Here is a 19,823-nt window from a genome sequence, read left to right on the forward strand (position 1 = left end):
GAGCACAATAACCAGAGGTGGACCTTCTGTCATCAATACATCCTGCCCAATCTGCATCAGTAAAGGTTTTCAGCTTCATGTGACGATGCTTAGCAAATAGAATACCTTTCCCTGGAGTACCTTTCAAGTAGCACAGAACCCTTTCTGCAACGGCTAGATGAGTATCTCTGGGAGAATGCATAAACTGACTGAGAACACTTACTGCATATGAAATATCTGGCCGAGTCATGCAAAGGTATAACAACTTCCCAAGCAGTCTCTGAAACACACCCTTATCAGACAACGATGCACCATCAGTGGCAGAAAGCTTATGATTAGGATCAATGAGAGTGGAGATGGGTTTAGCTCCAAGTTTACCAGCATCAGCAAGAAGATCAAGGACATATTTGTGCTGAGATATGAATATACCATCCTTAGATCGAGCAACTTCAATGGCCAAAAATACCGAAGATCTCCCAAATCTTTAATTTCAAATTCAGAGTGGAGAAATGATTTTAGTTTACTGGCCTCTTCAATGTCATTACCCGTGACCACAATATCATCAACATAAACAATCAAGAAGGTCACCAGAGAGTCATTTCTCTTCAAGAACAGTGTATGATCAGATTGTGTTTGAATGTAGCCAAAGGAGACAAGAGCAGCCCGAAATCTCTCAAACCAAGCACGAGGAGATTGTTTGAGACCATAAAGGGATTTGTGTAATTTACACACCTTGCCTTTCATTTCTTTCCCATACACTCCTGGAGGTAGAGACATATAGACCTCTTCACGCAGATCTCCATTCAAGAAAGCATTTTTAACATCAAACTAGTGTAGGTGCCAGTCAAAGGTAGCTGCTAGAGAAAGCAAGGCCCTAACTGAAGTCATCTTAGCTACAGGAGCAAAGGTCTCAAATTAGTCAATGCCATACATTTGGGTGTAACCCTTGGCAACCAACCTAGCCTTATACCTCTCAACCGAGCCATCAGAGTGATATTTAATGGTAAACACCCATTTACACCCCACTGGTTCCTTCCCTTCCAGCAAGTCCACAACATCCCAGGTATGGTTCTTATGTAATGCTTCAAGTTCAGTCATCATAGCATCCCTCTGTTGAACAGGAGACCAAAAAGAAGAAGAAAAGAAGAAGGAGAAGAGGAAGAAGAATAAGAGGCAACTGAGTTAAGGCCTCAACAAAACTTAGCTTCAGTCGAGTGAAGCTTTCTATTTATACTATTCTGGCCATACATAACAATATGTCTACAGAATTACGAAAATACCCCTGCGGGTACTAAGCCTGTGTACAGTACATATAATACACCTGTTAACACTCCCCCTCAAGTTGGGGCATAGATATCAATCATGCCCAACTTGTCACAGAGACCTTGATGTCTGGAATGGTTTAGCCCTTTTGTAAATAAGTCTGCAAATTGGTCTTTAAAGCTGATGTATGGAGTGCATACTTCGCCTGTGATGATTTTCTCTCTGATAAAATGATTGTCAACTTCAATGTGCTTTGTTCTATCATGTAGTACCGGGTTGGCAGCAATACTGATAGCTGCCTTGTTGTCACAGAGTAGAGTCATGGGTTTACCAACTGGAAAACCCAACTCTCCCAATAGATTCTTTATCCACATACCTTCGGCAACTCCGTGTGCCATTGCACAGTACTCAGCTTCAGCACTGGATCTAGCTACCACGGTTTGCTTCTTACTCCTCCAAGTAACAAGGTTCCCTCCTACAAAGGTGCAGTAACCACTAGTAAACCTTCTGTCACTTTGAGATCTAGCCCAATCCGCATCTGTGTAAATTTCAACCCTCAAGTGTCCATGTTTCGGGAATAATAAACCAGCACCCGAGAACTTCTTAAGATACCGTAGTACTCTCTCCGCTGCTTCAAGATGGGTGGACCTAGGTGCATGCATGAACTGACTGAGGACACCAATAGCATATGCTATGTCTGGACGAGTCATAGAGAGGTACAACAATCTCCCTACAAGCCTCTGAAATTGCTTCACATCCTTAAGTGGTTCACCTTGACTATCACTTAACTTATGGTTGGGATCAATGGGAGAGTCAGTTGGTTTAACCCCAATCTTTCCCGTGTCCTTGAGCAAATTTAGGACATATTTCCTTTGAGAGATGAAGATACCCTTTTTGATCAGGCAACCTCAATCCCAAGGAAGTATTTGGCGGGTCCTAGATCTTTCACCTCGAACTGAGTGGGCAGATATCCACGTATACAATTAGGGCAGCCATTTTACCTTCTACCCTTTTTACAAACAGTGTGTGATCTGACTGGCATTGCTTGTATCCTCTTTGCTAAACTGCAGTATGAAATCTGCTAAACCAAGCTCTTGGTGATTGCTTCAGCCCATATAAAGACTTCTTCAACTTACACACCTTTTGTTCACTTCCTTGAGCCAAAACACCGTGGGGTTGAACCATATAAACTTCCTCTTCAAGGTCACCATTCAAGAAGGCATTCTTGATGTCGAGCTGATGTAGATCCCAATTCAGATTGGCAGAAAGAGAGAAAAGTACTCTAATAGAGTTCATTTTGGCAACAGGGGCAAAGGTTTCTGCATAATCAACTCCATATACTTGAGTAAAACCCTTTGCCACTAAACGAGCTTTATACCTCTCCACAGTTCCATCAGCCCCATGCTTAATAATGAACACCCATTTACATCCAACTGGATCCTTCCCCTTAGGGAGATCAACAAGATCCCATGTGCCATTCTTATGAAGAGCATCAATTTCTTCCTTCATGGCATTTGTCCATTCTGGTACTGAGAGAGCTTCTGCCACATTCTTGGGAATAGGAATGCTGTCAATGAAGGTAAGGAAGGCACGAAATGAAGGTGAGATGTTCTTATAGGAAACAAAGTTGGAAATGGGGTGTTTAGTAGTGCACAACCTAACACCTTTCCTGTGGGCAATGGGAGGAGCAATAGAAAGAAGAGGGGCCTTAGGAAAGAGAAGCTGATGTGGAGCTTTGTTCTCTAACCAACGAGAGGGCATTCGGTTAATGAGGTATGTAGAACAAAGGACGGCCTCAAGCCAAAAACGTTTGGGAACATTCATGTTGAGTAGTAAACCCCGTGCCACTTCAAGAAGGTGACGGTTCTTCCGTTCAGCCACACCATTTTGTTGTGGCGTGCGGGCACAAGAGCTCCGGTGAAGTGAGCCATGTGAAGCAAAGAACTCCGTGAGGTCACTATGAAAAAATTCTTTTGCATTGTCTGATTGAAATATTTGAATTTCGGTCTGAAATTGGGTGAAGATCATCCGCTGAAAATCTTGGATAATTTTTGGTACTTCCTCACGGGTTTGCATTGGATATACCCAAGTGTATCTGGAATAATCGTCAATGAAGGTAATAAAGTACTTGTAGCCACTCTTAGAAGGTAAAGTAACAGGGCCCCACACATCCGAATGCACAATGTGAAAAGGAAACTCAGATTTACTATTTCTTTGAGGAAATTAAGTTCTACAATGCTTGCTTAATTGACACGTTTGACAAGAAAAATTGGAAACAGACACGGACTTACACAGTTCTGGGAAAACAACTTTCAACGACTCAAAAGACAAGTGACCCAAACGACAATGCCATAAATACATTTTATTCTTTCTGAACTGACTCATAGACTTTGTAACAAGAAGGCCAGCCGTATTCTCCAGCATATAGAGTCCATCAACCATACGACCCCTACCAATCGTCCTCCCCGAGGCCAGAGCCTAAATCACACAATAGGAAGGGAAAAAAGTCACGGAACAGTTTAAGGAATTTGTAACACTACTGACTGAAAACAAATTCATAGGAAATTTTGGAAAATGAAGAACATTAGAAAGAGTAAGGCCAAGGGGAAGAGAGAGAGTTCCTTGACCAGCTATGGGAGAGTATGATCCATCAGCTAGTCTCACTTTATCTCTTCTGGAAAGAGGGTGATAAGTTTGGAAGAAAGAGGACATACCAGTCATGTGTTTTGACGCTCCAAAATCAATGATCCATGGAGAGTCAAGGTCGTGAGAAGCAACATGGAAAGTTGTGGCAGGATTACCTGATGTGGATGCAAAAGAGGTGGTGGGAGGAGCATCCATCTGGCGAATTGTTCTACCATAAAGCTCCAAATGGTCACGGAAAGAGTTGACAATATCCTCCCTTGGGTCGGATCCAGAGTAGTTATGTTGGCCATGTGGTGGTTGAGTCATAGTGGAGGTGGAGGGCTGATTCTCCCGAGTAACCATATTGGCCATGTGGTGTTTCTTGGTACCTTGCTGCCCGGGTCTTTTAATACCATCTGAGCCTTGCTTCTTAGGTAAATCCTGAGCCCACTTCGGTTTGCCATGGAGATCCCAACAAGTATCTTTGGTGTGCCGGGGCTTCTGACAATTAGTGCTCCACAATTTTTCCTTATCATCTGCTTTCTTCTGGAGATGCCCTCTCTTGAAAGAAGGTCCACCACTAGTAGAGGGACCCCCCTTTGCCGCCAACACAATTGCATCCCCTCCGGTGTTGTTCATCAAGTTCCTTCTGCTCTCTTCAGACTGGACAAGTGCATAGACCTCCTGAATTGAAGGAAGATCCTTAGAACTTAGAATTTGTACTCTGATAGGTTCATAGATAGGATTGAGACCATGTAAAAAGGAAAACACCCTTTGCTGTGAGACAAGTTTCTTATACAATTTTGCATCTTCCTCACACTTCCACTCAATATTCTGGTAATGGTCCAACTCCTTCCAAACAGTTGTCAGGTCAGAGAAATAAACTGATAAACTCCTCTCTCCCTGTTTACAAGTAGATGAAGCTGCTTGCAGTTGATAAATTTTGGCATAGTGTCGAAGTTCAGAATATGTGGACTTTGCCTGATCCCAGATCTCATTTGTAGTTTCAGCCCACATGAAGTTCTTCCTTATTTGCGGTTGTATGGAGATCAAACGCCATGAAATAACCATACTGTTCTCCTGATCCCATCTATCATGTTCTGCATTTCCAAAAGGTGGTTCTTTGATTCTTCCGTTTATGTAGCCTACTTTTCCCCTAGCAGTTATGTATAGCTTGATCCCCCTTAACCACTCTAGGTAGTTTAACCCATCAAGAGGAACAACAGCCATAGGGAAGGATAGGTCACTGTTCCCACTCATTCCATTCAGCATTGTGGAGATTCCGGATGTAGCTGAATCTTCACTACTCATGATTCTCAGTTTAGAAATACACAAAACCAAAGCACAGTCTTACAGAGCTGCAACAGTCCACAACTAGACACTTGCTGATTTTCGGCCTCAAAGAGAACCAAGCACAAACACTGCAGCTGCAGTACTAGGGTTTATGACCTACACTGTGTAGGAGTCCATAGAACAATATACGAACTGCACATGTAGTGTAACCAGGTCTGAATGACCTACAGTTCACAACTTTGATACAACTTCTCAGCCCCCCCAAAAAAAAAACACAGTAGGAACAGCAATACAAGTGGTGATTCACCACACCTAATCGGCTGATATCCACTTTCCAGGGCAGCCGAACAGTCACTCAAATTCTAGGGTTCATCAACAGCCCCTTAGAGAGCAGACTAGGGCAACATACAACCGGAGGGACATTAACAGTCGTGCAAGAAACCATACACAGGGAAAAAAAAAAGATTCAGTACCAGCAATAGGCAATATAGTCATGAACTCGAACTTCCCTTCAGGTCAGAGCCTTCCTTCGAACATCTGGGATGGATTTCTACAGTCCTCTTAGCCGAAGCAACCCAGTTACCAGAAAAAAATACATGTAGCCGAACCCTTTTTCTGTGCTAGGAAGTTGAACAGTCAGCATACTTGTAGCAAAGCCCTACTCGGCAGTGGAGACTAACCGCAGCACTAGAAAAGCTTCCTCTTCCTTGTCTTCAAGCATCAGTACTATAGCTCCTTCACAGCAGTGGAGAGAGACTTCAGCTAGTTGTTTTCTAGGCCTGGGCGGACCTGCTCTGATACCATGTTGAGCAGGAGACCAAGAAGAAGAAGAAAAGAAGGAGAAAAGAAGAAGAAAAGAAGGAGAAGAGGAAGAAGAATAAGAGGCAACTGAGTTAAGGCCTCAACAAAACTTAGCTTCAGTCGAGTAAAGCTTTCTATTTATACTATTCTGGCCGTACATAACAATATGTCTACAGAATTACGAAAATACCCCTGTGGGTACTAAGCCTGTGTACAGTACATATAATACACCTGTTAACACCCTCCATTCAGGTTGAGACAATGCTTCCGGTACAGACCTGGGTATCACATGTGAAGAGACAGAAGCAAGAAAGTAGTAGTAGGAAGGAGAGAGAAGGCTGTAAGATAAATGTTTGGAGATGCAATGGGCTGTACACTTCCGCTTGCCCTTGCGAAGAGCAATAGGAAGGTCAAGGTCAAGGATGATCGGAGATGGGTCGATAGAGGGCTGACCTGTTTCCTCAGGAACTGTGGGAGTGGCCAGATGCTCTTTTGAAGGAGTGGAAACAACCTGCATATGTCTGAATCTCCGCCTTTGGTAACACCTTTGGAGAGTAGGAGCATAAGCAAGAGGAGGATCAGGGGTGGGTCCAGTGGAAGAGGTGGACACCCCATGATCAGACTCACAAGGGATGGGAAGAGGAACAGCTGGAGACATAGCAAAGGGTTCATCAGATTTCTCCCCCTCAGGAGGAACACTAAAGAAAGGAGTCAACTCTACAAAGATGACATCCCGAGATACAAAGCGGGTGCCACGAATTGGATCAAAACAACAATAACCCTTTTGTGTAGAGGCATATCCCAGAAACACGCACTTATGAGCTTTAGGTTCAAATTTATGCCTTTGGTGACTATGAATATGCACATAACAAGTACTCCCAAATACACAGAGAGGGAGAGAAAAGAGATCCTCATCCGGGAAGAGAAGACTAAAGGGGGTTTTAAAGCCAAGGACCCTAGAGGGCATACGGTTGATTAGGTAGGTAGCAGTATGAACAGCATCTCCCCAAAACCTTACAGGAACATGGGATGCAAATAAAAGGGATCTGGCAACTTCAACCACATGTCTGTTCTTTCTTTCCGCCACCCCGTTTTGTTGTGGAGTGTAGGAACAAGAGCTTTGATGAATAACTCCAAAAGTTTTAAGGTAAGTGGAGAGAGTTTTCTCAAAATACTCCTTAGCATTGTCAGAGCGGAATATTTTGATACGGGTATTAAACTGGGTGAGAATGAGTTCATGAAAATTTTTCACAATGATTGGTACTTCATCCCGGGATTTCATGAGATAAACCCAAGTATAACAAGAATAATCATCAATAAAAAGGATAAAATACCTGTAACCCCCCATGGTTGGCATGTGATATGGCCCCCACACATCAGAGTGAACAATATGGAAAGGAGAAAGAGATCTTTTATTACTGATTGAATAGGAATGTCTACAATGCTTTGCTAGCTCACATGACTCACAATGAAGACTAGATAAAGACACTCCTTTAAACATATCTGGGAACAGATGACTTAAAGCAGAAAAAAGACAAATGACCAAACCGAAAATGACATAACAAAATTTTGTTAACAGACTCTGACACAACTGACTCTAAAGCAACTCCATGAGGTGATCCCAAGGCTTGATCTGGTGTGTCCAGCAGGTATATTCCGTTCACCTCATGGCCACTCCCAATCGTCCTCTGAGACTATAGGTCCTGAAAAACACAATGAGTGGGAAAGAAGATTATGCTGTAGTTCATGGACTTTGTTAAGCTACTAACAGATAAAATGTTTGTGTTAAGCTTAGGAACATGGAGAACAGAAGATAAGAACAGGGTGTCAGAGGTCTTTATATCTCCTTTACCAGAGATGGGGGCAAGTGACCCATCGGCCAGGGATATTTTCCCTTTCCCAGAGAGGAGATGGTATGAACAAAAAAGGTTAGATAGGCTGGTCATATGGTCTGATGCACCGGAATCTATAATCCAAGGGAGTTTATGATTACTTGAAACTGAAGCATGATTTGCTGAGGCATATGTACCTGAGTGAGCAAAAGCCGATGAAGATGATGTACTGTTGGAAGGGTGAGTTGAAGAAACCGTAGCTTCCAGGTGATTTAGGAGCCTCTCATACTTCTCAAAATCCAATTTCATTGCAGCCAATTGCTCAATAGTTGATTTTTCTTCACTTTCCTTACTTCCCCCCCCCCCCCCCCCAGGCACTGTAGCAACATTAGCAGTCTTGGATTTTCCCACCTGACTGCCCTTCTTAGGGTTATTATTGTCCTTAAACCTATCGGGAAGAAGTTCAGGATGAAGCTTCCAGCAGGTGTCCTTTGTATGTCGTGGTTTCTTGCAATATTCACACAACTTCTCTCTTTTCTCAGTAGGGCCCTTCGGTTTCATTCCTGCATGTGCAAAATGTTTTGTAGATGGACTCTGCAACTGCACCTGCCGCCTACTCTCCTCACTACTTATCATAGCATATGCCTGTGAAAGAGTAACCTCATCCCTGGCCAAAATGTTATGTCTAATAATATCAAACTCAGGGTTGAGTCCAGTAAGAAACTCAAACACCCTATTTCTCTCCACTAGCTTTCTATACATTTCAACATCCGTTTTACTCTCCCATACCACTATTTCCATAACATCAATTTCCTGCCATAGGGACTTTAGTATGGAGTAGTAGATTGCCACACTCTTCTCCCCCTGTCTCAGGTTCTTCACATCACTTTTCAATTTGTATGCTCTGGCTACATTCAGTTTCTGTGAATAGGTCTCAGTTACACTGTCCCATATCTCCTTAGCCGAAGACATCTAGAGATAGTGCTGGCTTATATGATATTGCATAGAGTTGACTAACCATCCTATAACAGTATAGTTCTCTTGCATCCATCTTTCAAATTCAGGGTCTATCTCTTCGGGTTTCACCTTGCTGCCTGTGACATACCCGAGTTTTCCTCTACTACAAACATAGATTTTTATAGACTGTGCCCAAGCAAGATAGTTCGTCCCATCTAGCTTAATTGTGGTAACACCCGTCAAAACGGAATCTACTAGAGCAGGTCCAGAAGCTGGCACCTGCTTGAACTCACTTCCATATGTCTCCATTAATCAAACGGAAATCAAAGAACAGAAAATTTTGACTATGTGAACTTACTTGAAGTCAAACCAGAACTTGGGTGCTTGAAAAGCTAGGGTTTTGCTCCGTCCAGCAGATGGACGGGAGAGAGAAGACACTGCTGCACCTACCAGAGTAACCCAAACTCTTCCAAACTTGAACTGCCCTCCTTTAGCAGTCACAAGACACCTTCCAAGCACAGAGCGCCACACCCAAGCTTCACCTTTCCTGGTAACTCGAAAATCTCTAGTCGGCTAGGGTTTCGGGCAGCAGCAAGACAGCATCACTTCTTGGCAAAATCTGGCCAGAACTAAACTCTCCAAACCCTTCTACCAACTAGGCAAGTGATTCTCTATACTATAGAGAACCTATCTCTCCATACACTCTCTTGATTTTAGAGTGTACAAGAACAAAGAAAAAAGAAGAAAGAGGAACTGAACCCGCTCTGATACCAAGATGTGAATCAATCCTCTAATACCAGGTTTAAAATCAGTGACTAACAGTACAAATCAGATCTGAATGATAGTGCAAGAGCTGTGTATGTCGAAGAGAAGAAGAAGTTGAATTAGTTTCTCTTCTCCTCTAACCCTATTTTTTATTAATCTCTAACACAAATTGATGATGACAAGTATACCCTTAAGTGGGCGGCCAGCTTGGCAGTTACATAAAGAAAATAAAATAAGAACAAATAACAGGCCCATCATAAAATAAAAGATAAAATAAAGGATATCACATGCTGTTAGGGCCCATTCGGCCCAGTCTCTTTACAGGTGGTTTGGGAGAAAAGAAATAATAGGATATTCTTGGAAACAAGCAGAACACTAGAGGAAGTGGTAGACACCATAACGTTGAAAGTAGCACATTGGGTAAAACATTGGACAGCTTCCATGGCTTTTCAATCAAAGATATTCAAAGAGATAGGACTGAAGTAGAAAAATCTTCGAGAGAAAAAGTGTAAGAGAGGACTAGAACCCCCCCAAAGGCAACAAACTCAAGTTGAACTTTGGTGGAAGCTCTCTTGACAACCCGGGCTTGGTAGGAATAGGAGGAGTAATCAGAAATTCAGAAAGTAGGATCTTGGATTTGTTTTCAGCAGATTGGCATGGGAAATTCCTTAAAGGCTGAGCTTCTGGCTATGCTACAAGGTCTCCATCTGGAAAATCAGTTCGGATTTAGGCAAATAGTGGTGGAAAGAGACTCAAAGGTAGTCATTTCATGGGCAAGTTACAACAAACGTGTTCCTTGGACCCTTAAACACATGATAAAGGAAGTGGAAAATATTGCAAAGGATATAGAGGCTGAATTATAAGTGGATCTGAAGGAGTGAAAATGGGCTAGCCAACTCCATAGCCCAACAAGAGGCTCTGAGATAGCAACTTTTTTGGGCCTCCATGTAATTAGAAAACGCTAGTTGTAATATTTTGGGCTTGAAAGTTGGGATCTTGGGAATGACACTCCCACTACCAAGTTGTACTAATTTCTGTTAAGCAAGTTAAATAAAATAAAAAAATAAAACATCTTCTATTGATAAAAAAAAAAATGTGGGAGGTGTACACCTAAAGGCGCACCTCCAGGAGAGGCACCGAAAACACCTTAAGGCATTTGCCAAAGGCATTGATGCCTCTGAGGCATACCCCTTATGCATGCCACACACAAAAAGATAGGAAGAAAGAAAAGAAGGAAAACAAAGGAAAGGAAAAGAAAAGAAAAAGAAAAAAAGAGAAGAGGGAGAACAAAAAGAGAAAAGAAAAGGGAAGGGAAGGAAAGAAAAGAAAAGGGAAAGAAAGTTTGGTCCCCCCCCCGAACACCTTATACAGCCCTTTTTTTGTACTAAGGGGTGGGTCTTTGTTATGCATCTTCATTCTTCTTAATACGAGACACTTTCATAAAATACAAACAATAAAAAAAAAAGATGAAATCCTTCTTCCTCTTCTTCCTCATCATCCCCCTCCTCTTAATGCCTCCTCGTGCTTGGTCTTACGTTCTGAACTACACCTCACACCTCCAAGTAGTTGAACAGCTAGCATCAAGCTTCCACATTTTAAAACATTGGTCAATACATGGATTAGCCAAAAATTGCTCATGCTGTAGAGAGGATCTTGTGTTACTTGAAAAAACTCTAGGGAAGGCCGGAGGTGTTACTTTACACTTGCCATGGGGCATCTTTCATTAGAAGCTTATACAGATACTAACCAGGCTGGCTCTACTGATGGTAGGCACTCTATGTCAGGATGTTGTGATTTTGTTGGTGGAAATATTGTATTGTGGAGGAAAAAACGCAATGGTGGCCGGGTCAAGTGCTAAAGTAGAGTATAGGGCTATGTTCCATGGAGTGTTTGAATTGTTATGCTAGAAGAATCTTTTCTTCTTAGATGGGTATTTAAGTTAACAAACCTATATTGCATACGATATTGCACACAATCAAGTGGCTACCAATATTGCACACAATCCTGTTCAGCATAAACATAGAAAACATATTGAGGTTTGTAAGCATCTTATCAAAGAACGAGTGGCAAATAAAGATGTGGTTCTTCCTTTTGTGAGATATAAGGATCAATTTATTGATTGTTTGACAAAAGGAGTACCCAATACGAAGTTGAGAAGAAATGTTAGCAAGCTGGGAATGAATGATATCTATTCCCAACTTGAGGGGGAGTGATGAGAATATCTTATTGTAATCAGGGGTGATTATGTCTTTTTATGGTTTCACTAATAAGGGACACCTAATTAAGGGCATATTCATAATTGTCATATCAGAATATAAATATATTAGGAGCATGTTCCTTATTTTCTTTTCATATTCCTATTAGTTCTTCTCTAAAACTATACATGTATAAGTTCTGAAAAAGAAAACAGGTATCATTAAGGAAACTAATAAACTATAATAAACAACAAAAATAATAATTTATCACATAAAAAACACCAAAAATTTAAGCAGAATTTGAGACAACCACTTCAAATAAAGATTTAAGAAAGATAAACAAGCAGCCTTTTAGGAATTTTATAACTTTGCAATTAGAGAGAGAAATTATAGGGATTTCTTTGGTGGCTCACAAGTAACTAGTGTGATCGATGTGCTGCCATATTATAGGGGAGATCATGTGTATTATACAATGAAAAGTCTCTTTTTAATGGTAATCCATATGAACACATCTTTGTGAATTCTAACTTAAATGAACAAAGGGTCAAATTTGCAATGCTTAGTCTGGTTTGACCAAATTGGATTTGCATAAAAAAATGATAAGTGAACAGTGTGTATAACCTCACTGCATCAGTCAAAACAAGAATAGAAGTTGCTTTGTTAAATCCTATGTTAGAACCCCCAACAAGGATGGATGTCCCATACCTTACAAATGTGTGTTGACATCAAATTCAAGTTTAATGAATTAAAGTTTCTTAGCTTATTTTTCGTTTGGAGAGATTTTGAACTCTTAAGACAAAAGGTGACAATTTCAACTCTGCCAATTCCTTGAAAATATTAATAGTGTTGATCCATAGTCTACCCCTCTCTTGGTCCTCCTCCTTAAATGTTTTCTCTTTTTATTTCTATTTTACTGCTATCATATTCTGCATACTTTATATTGATAAAAAAATTATATTGCATGCTTCATTTCACAGTGCACTAAGACCCTAGTTAAATACAAGACTTTTTTTATGAATAGCTAAATATAAAATTGGAAATCAGCTAGTTTGTATGCATTTAAAGATGAACTTAGATGTATGAATAATTTCTTCTGACATGACCAAGGGAAACATGAATTGTTAAGGAATTGTTCAGATATAAATATAAAGGCTACCATGAAATTTTGTTGGGAAAATGAATGCTTAAGATGGTATTAAATACATAAGTCTTGCAAGCGCTTTTTCTATTTTATTATTCTACCCCTTTTTCATCCTTTTTGTTACCCAAACAAACTAAAGTAAAGCATGCTTAAACGCTTGATGCAAATCAAATCATGCCACTCTTCATTCCCCTAAGGTCTCTTTTTATAGTTTTCTTCCTTCTCTTCTTATGGTCAGGTTCAAATTGCAACAGTGTGACTTGAAAGAGTCAAAAGGATAATATGAATAGGCCAAAATTTGTTGTGCAAAATAACATTTACCTCTAGATGGACTTTTATCTTTGGGAACAATTTCGATGTAGCATGTGTCTCTAAAGGAGGTAAGTAAACAAATTTTGGCCTCAAACTGCAGCAAATGCTATTATCAATTACAGAAAATATAATTTAAGACAACATGAAAATCCAGAATGGAAAAAAAAAAAAAAACTCAGGAAAAAAGAACTCCACAAATGTTACAAATATCCACCAATTGTAAGTAATTACACTAGACTTAATGAGCTTACAAGATATTTCTAAAATGAGAAATATTGCATAAAAGTACCTTATAAAATGATGAAGCTTGAAAAATATACTTCTGGATGAAAATATTATGATTGTCTCTATAACAATTAAGTGGTACTTCACAACATATAATTTCTACAACTCAGATGATTACATGGATGCAAAATAGATATCGTTGTTTCAAACTGTTGTTCAGAAGCATGAGTTTAACTGTGTAAGGATTGATCATACCCAAGGTTTGAAATATCGATATAACACATCCAATACGGGGTGTAACATATTGGTATCAGTAATGGAGGATACAGGATATGCTACGAATAGGTACATATCCCCTGGGTCGTGTATATCAGGCCAATACGCACCTGTATCACACTGTATAGGCCAATACACACTGTACAGGGCAATACCAACCGATACACACAAAAATATTGGCATTTACGTCTCTATTAAAAAAAGTGCAGTTGGTGCGATTTGAACCCCAAGTCACCCAAATGCCAAAGACTTAAAAGCATCCATAAACCACTAACCCACCTTCATCTTATGATAATAAATGAAATACACTAACTTTTATTAACTTTAATGTCATGCAATCCAAACAAATAACATATGTTTATGTTCAATAACTCCAACTAAAGATTAAAAAGAATAATATTCAAAACTAGTATTTTTATAAACTAATAGAATAAATAATCTATCAAATTCACATTTATATCAAAAAATGATTTTTAATCTATCAAATAAGAATATTAATAATAGAATAATAATTTAGTACTTAAAAATTATAAATTTGCACATGATATGCACCTTAAAATTTTCATAAATAATTAATTATTATTTTAATTTACATTAAATAAAAAACATATTTATTGTTTACAAAAATAAAAATATTGTTTACAAAATATTTGAGAATATAATATAAGTTGAATCTATCAAATCCGCTAATCTACATTTATATCAAAATTGATTTTTTATTTTAGAAAATTTGTAGAAATAAAAATATTAATAATGGAATAATTATTTTAGTAATTAAAAATTATGAATTTGTATATGATATGTATCTTAGAAATTTTAATGGATTTAATATATTTTAAGTTACGATTATATATTTTTATAAATTATTAATTGATATTTTAATTTATATTTTAAAATAACAAATTTATGTTTACAAAAATAATAACATTGTTTACCAAACATTTGAGAATTAATTGTTTAGTTGACTTTTTTGTTAATGTTAAAAATTAAAATTAGTAAAATAGAGGCTATAGGATTGTTTGCACGGCATCTAGCACAAAGAGAACTAACTAATGAGCCATTTAGCTAGTTCCTCATCTTTGATTTAGTCTTACTATTTTGCTTGAATACAAATAGCATGTCTACATATATTGCCAAATATCAAGAAAATTCGGAATATCAAGAATAGTGCAAAGAAAACTGAAAAATCATGCAAATGCATGTTTATAAAAGATCCTAATAAACCAAAAGACAAACTCACCCGATCTGCAGCTGCTTGTAAGGTGACATGATCTCCCCACTCCCCTGATCTTAAGGCATGCAATAATTTTTACAAGAAACAACCAATAAGATGGCATGACAGCACTTACCAGAATGGAAAAGCAAAAAGTTTAAAAAAAAAAAATTCAGTGCAAAATGCATACAAATAACAAAATCCAAGATACGATACCTTTTCATCTTCTTCAAGTAACTTTTGTATTTCATAGGAACATAAGCTTCATAGTATTTTTGAAAGTTTTTAAGCTGAAAAAAAAAACAAATTACATGATAAGACTATATTACAATTGTTTGTATTAAGAAGAAGAAGAAATTTAGAATAGGGCGGCAACTCCTTACCCAACCCTTCAAACTGATATTTATATTAGGGAAACATTAAAAAACATAAGATTACAACTTTATCCCTGGTGCAGTACGGGATTCAAACTAACTGATTAAATCATTACTATGTTGGCTTCAACAACCCATCTTAGTTCGTTTTTACCAAGTTGGCGCCATCACAGAGTTTTTATCTTAGTTCATATTTACCAAGTTAGCGTTACATCATGATTTCCAAATTTGTATTCAATTAGGACTTTCTTTTTTGAAGAGATTTAATAGGATTATAATAAGGAGTATTTTATTAGATTATGAAACTTTCTTGTAGGAGGCATAAGGGTGTGAAGAAGTCTATATAAAGAGTAGCTAGGGCAATACTAAGGGAGTTTATGTTGATTTTCTCTTAAGTATTCAATGAAGAGTTGTTCTTCCTATTTATTTCGGTTTTTGCTTTTTTCTTTGAAACTTCTTTGAACGTGAATTGTTTCCGTATTGTGCCATTTGGTATCGGAGCTCATGTTTAATCCTTGTTTGGATTATGGATCCTAAGAAGAAACAAGTGGCTCACATCATGGAGCAGGAACTGAACAACAAAACACATGAAGAGGTGGCAAAGTTGAGAAGACAAGTCAATGCACTTGCCCAAGAGTTGAAATCGTTGTGAGGGGATAGCAACTCCGATGCAATCCGCTCGTTCCTTTTCATCATCAAGGCAAGCATCCAAGTCAGTTGTAGTTGCGGGTGGTGACCAGAAACAGTGGGAAACAGGTTTCAATGTTGAGATCCCAAAGTTTCATGGAGGTTCCTCTACTTGGCAAGCAACCAAGCCAACTATAGTTGCAAGTGGTGAACAGAAGCGATGAAACAAATCTCAAGTTTGAGTTCCCGAAGTTTAATGGAGGTATAACCTCAAATGAATTTATGGACTAGAATTCCATGGAGGAGTTGGCAATTTTAGAGTCTGATGGAAAAATCATATGACTTTGTTGATTGCGTTAATATTGTTGAGGATTGTAACGAAAATCTTGTGTGGCCATTTTCCTCAACAACATCTGTTGAAGAACAACATGTTGATTGGACCAAACCTCCAATCTATGATGAAGAACCCATTGCTCAAGAGAAGTATGTTATCTTTCATCATGATTTTAAAGATAATGGAGATAATACCTGTTGAGCAGAAGAAGAAGAAGAAAGGAAGAAAGAAGAAGAAGAAGGAAGAAGAGGCTGCAGACTTAAGGCCTCAAAAGCACTGCTTCATGCGAGTGAAGCAATTGTATTTATACTATACTGGCCGTACAACACAAGAGGACTACAAAATTACAAAAATACCCCTACAGGCACTAATCCTGCGTACAGTACATATAATACACCTGTCAACACTCTCCCTCAAGTTGGAGCATAGATATCAATCATGCCCAACTTGTCACAGAGACCTTGGTGTCTGGAATGGTTTAGCCCTTTTGTAAAGATGTCTGCTAGTTGGTCTTTAGAGCTGATGTATGGAGGGCATACTTCGCCTGTGATGATTTTCTCTCTAATAAAGTGCTTGTCAACTTCAATGGTGCTTTATTCTATCATGTAGTACCGGGTTGGCAACGATACTGATAGCTGCCTTGTTGTCACAGAGTAGTCAAGGGTTTACCAACTGGAAAACCCAACTCTCCCAATAGATTCTTTATCCATATACCTTCGGCTACTCCGTGTGCCATTGCACGGTACTCAGCTTCAGCACTAGATCGAACTACCACGGTTTGCTTCTTACTCCTCCAAGTAACAAGGTTCCCTCCTACAAAGGTGCAGTAACCACAAGTAGACCTTCTGTCACTTTGAGATCCAGCCCAGTCCGCATCTGTGTAAATTTCAACTCTCAAATGTCCATGTTTCTGGAATAATAAGCCAGCACCCGGGAACTTCTTAAGATAACGCAGTATTCTTTCCGCTGCTTCAAGATGAGTGGACCTAGGTGCATGCATGAACTGGCTGAGGACACCAACAGCATATGCTATGTCTGGACGAGTCATAGAGAGGTACAACAATCTCCCTACAAGCCTCTGAAATTGCTTCACATCCTTAAGAGGTTCGCCTTGGCTGTCACTTAACTTATGGTTGGGGTCAATGGGAGAGTCAGCTGGTTTAACCCCAATCTTTCCAGTGTCCTTAAGCAAGTCTAGGACATATTTCCTTTGGGAGATGAAGATACCCTTTTTTGATCGGGCAACATCAATTCCAAGGAAGTATTTGGCGGGTCCTAGATCTTTCACTTCGAACTGAGTAGCAAGGAAGCCCTTCAAATGTTGAATCTCATCCTTCCAGTCACCAGTAACAATTATGTCATCCACATATACTATTAGGGCAGCCATTTTACCTTCTACCCTTTTTACAAACAGTGTGTGATCTGACTGACATTGCTTGTATCCTCTTTGCTAAACTACAGTATGAAATCTGCTAAACCAAGCTCTTGGTGATTGCTTCAGCCCATATAACGACTTCTTTAAATTGCACACTTTCTGTTCACTTCCTTGAGCCAAAAAACCGGGGGGTGCAACCATATAAACTTCCTCTTCAAGGTCACCATTCAAGAAGGCATTCTTGATGTCGAGCTGATGTAGATCTCAATTCAGATTGGCAGAAAGAGAGAAAAGTACTCTAATAGAGTTCATTTTGGCAACAAGGGCAAAGGTTTCTGCATAATTAACTCCATATACTTGAGTAAAACCCTTTGCCACTAAACGAGTTTTATACCTCTCCACAATTCCATCAGCCCCATGCTTAACAGTGAACACCCATTTACATCCAACTGGATCCTTCCCCTTAGGGAGATCAACAAGATCCCACGTGCCATTCTTATGAAGAGCATCAATTTCTTCCTTCATGGCATTTGTCCATTCTGGTACTGAGAGAGCTTCTGCCACATTCTTGGGAATAGGAATGTTGTCAATGGAGGTAAGGAAGGCACGAAATGAAGGTGAGATGTTATCATAGGAAACAAAGTTGGAAATGGGGTGTTTAGTAGTGCACAACCTAACACCTTTCCTGTGGGCAATAGGAAGGTCAAGATCATTAGCAACAGGGAGGTCAGGACCATCATTGGGAGTCAAGTTACCTGAGAGAGTATGATCTTCCCCCGAGGAGTTTGATGGCACTTGAGGTACAGCTTCTGGATTCCCCACATCTCTTGAACTTGGTTGGCCTTTATGACGACGAGAAAAAACACGGAAAGGTGGAGGATCAGGAAGAGAAGGGGGAGAAGGAGAAGGATTAGGAAGAGGAGGAAGCTGAACCAGCTTCTCCTCATGCCTACACTCCCCCTGAGGAGAAACAGGAAAGAAGGGCTCATCTTCAAAGAAGGTAATATCCATGGAGACATAGAATCTCCGAGAAATAGGATCAAAGCAACAATACCCTTTCTGAGAGAATGAGTAGCCAAGAAATATGCACGGGATAGCATGAGAGTCCAATTTCCCCCGGGTGGAGATAGGTTTTAGACAAAGCACCGACAACCAAAAACACGATGAGGGATAGAAAGAAGAGGGGCCTTAGGAAAGAGAAGCTGATGTGGGGCTTTGTACTCTAACCAACGAGAGGGCATTCGGTTAATGAGGTATGTAGAACAAAGGACAGCCTCAAACCAAAAACGTTTGGGAGCATTCATGTGGAGTAGTAAACCCCGTGCCACTTCAAGTAGATGTCGGTTCTTCTGTTCGACAAAATGGTGTGGCTGAACGGGCACAAGAGCTCCGATGAAGAGAGCCATGTGAAGCAAAGAACTCCGTGAGGTCACTATGAAAAACCTTTTTTGCATTGCCTGACTGAAATATTTGAATCTCGGTCTAAAATTGGGTGAAGACCATCCGCTGAAAATCTTGGATAATTTTTGGTACTTCCTCACGGGTTCGCATTGGATATACCCAAGTGTATCTGGAATAATCGTCAATGAATGTAATAAAGTACTTGTAGCCACTCTCAGAAGGTAAAGTAACAGGGCCCCACACATTAGAATGCACAATGTGAAAAGGAAACTCAGATTTACTATTTCTTTGAGGAAATTGAGTTCTACGATGCTTGCTTAACTGACACGTTTGAGAAGAAAGATTAGAAACAGACATTGACTTACACAGTTCTGGGAAAACAAATTTCAAGGTCTCAAAAGACAAATGACCCAGACGACAGTGCCACAAATACATTTTACTTTTTTTGAACTGACTCATAGACTCTGTAACATGAAGGTCAATTGTATTCTCCAGCATGTAGAGTCCATCAACCATACGTCCCTACCAATCGTCCTCCCCGAGGCCAGATCCTGAATTATACAATAGGTAGGGAAAAAAGTCACAGAACAGTTTAAGGAATTTGTAACACTACTGACTAAGAACAAATTCATAGGGAATTTTGGAACATGAAGAACATTAGAAAGAGCAAGGCCAAGGGGAAGAGAGAAAGTTCCTTGACTAGCTATGGAAGTGTATGATCCATCAGCTAGTCTCACTTTATCTCTTCCGGAAAGAGGGTGATAAGTTTGAAAGTAAGAAGACATACCATTCATGAGTTTTGACGCTCCAGAATCGATGATCCATGGAGAGTCAA

At 39.6% G+C, this 19,823-nt stretch overlaps 1 protein-coding gene across 4 annotated transcripts in view; it reads right to left on the reverse strand.

Moving 5' to 3' along the window:
* Window positions 1-19,823, reverse strand: part of LOC104586515 (Cysteine proteinases superfamily protein) — a 74,443-nt gene that overhangs the window by 16,880 nt on the left and 37,740 nt on the right. For all 4 annotated transcript variants that reach the window (XR_016078556.1, XM_010243775.3, XM_088891337.1 and 1 more), the window contains exons 6-8: window positions 15,094-15,167; window positions 14,905-14,953; window positions 13,173-13,257 (exon numbers count right to left, since the gene is read on the reverse strand). Coding sequence is in view for 3 of the 4 variants with exons in the window: in XM_010243775.3 (XP_010242077.1) it covers window positions 13,173-13,257; window positions 14,905-14,953; window positions 15,094-15,167 (208 nt within the window). In the remaining variant the exon portion in view is untranslated. The remainder of the gene's footprint in view (window positions 1-13,172; window positions 13,258-14,904; window positions 14,954-15,093; window positions 15,168-19,823) is intronic.

The sequence above is a fragment of the Nelumbo nucifera genome, chromosome 7 (genome assembly GCF_055504915.1).
Source record: "Nelumbo nucifera cultivar China Antique chromosome 7, China Antique-T2T, whole genome shotgun sequence".
Taxonomy (NCBI): Eukaryota; Viridiplantae; Streptophyta; class Magnoliopsida; order Proteales; family Nelumbonaceae; genus Nelumbo; species Nelumbo nucifera.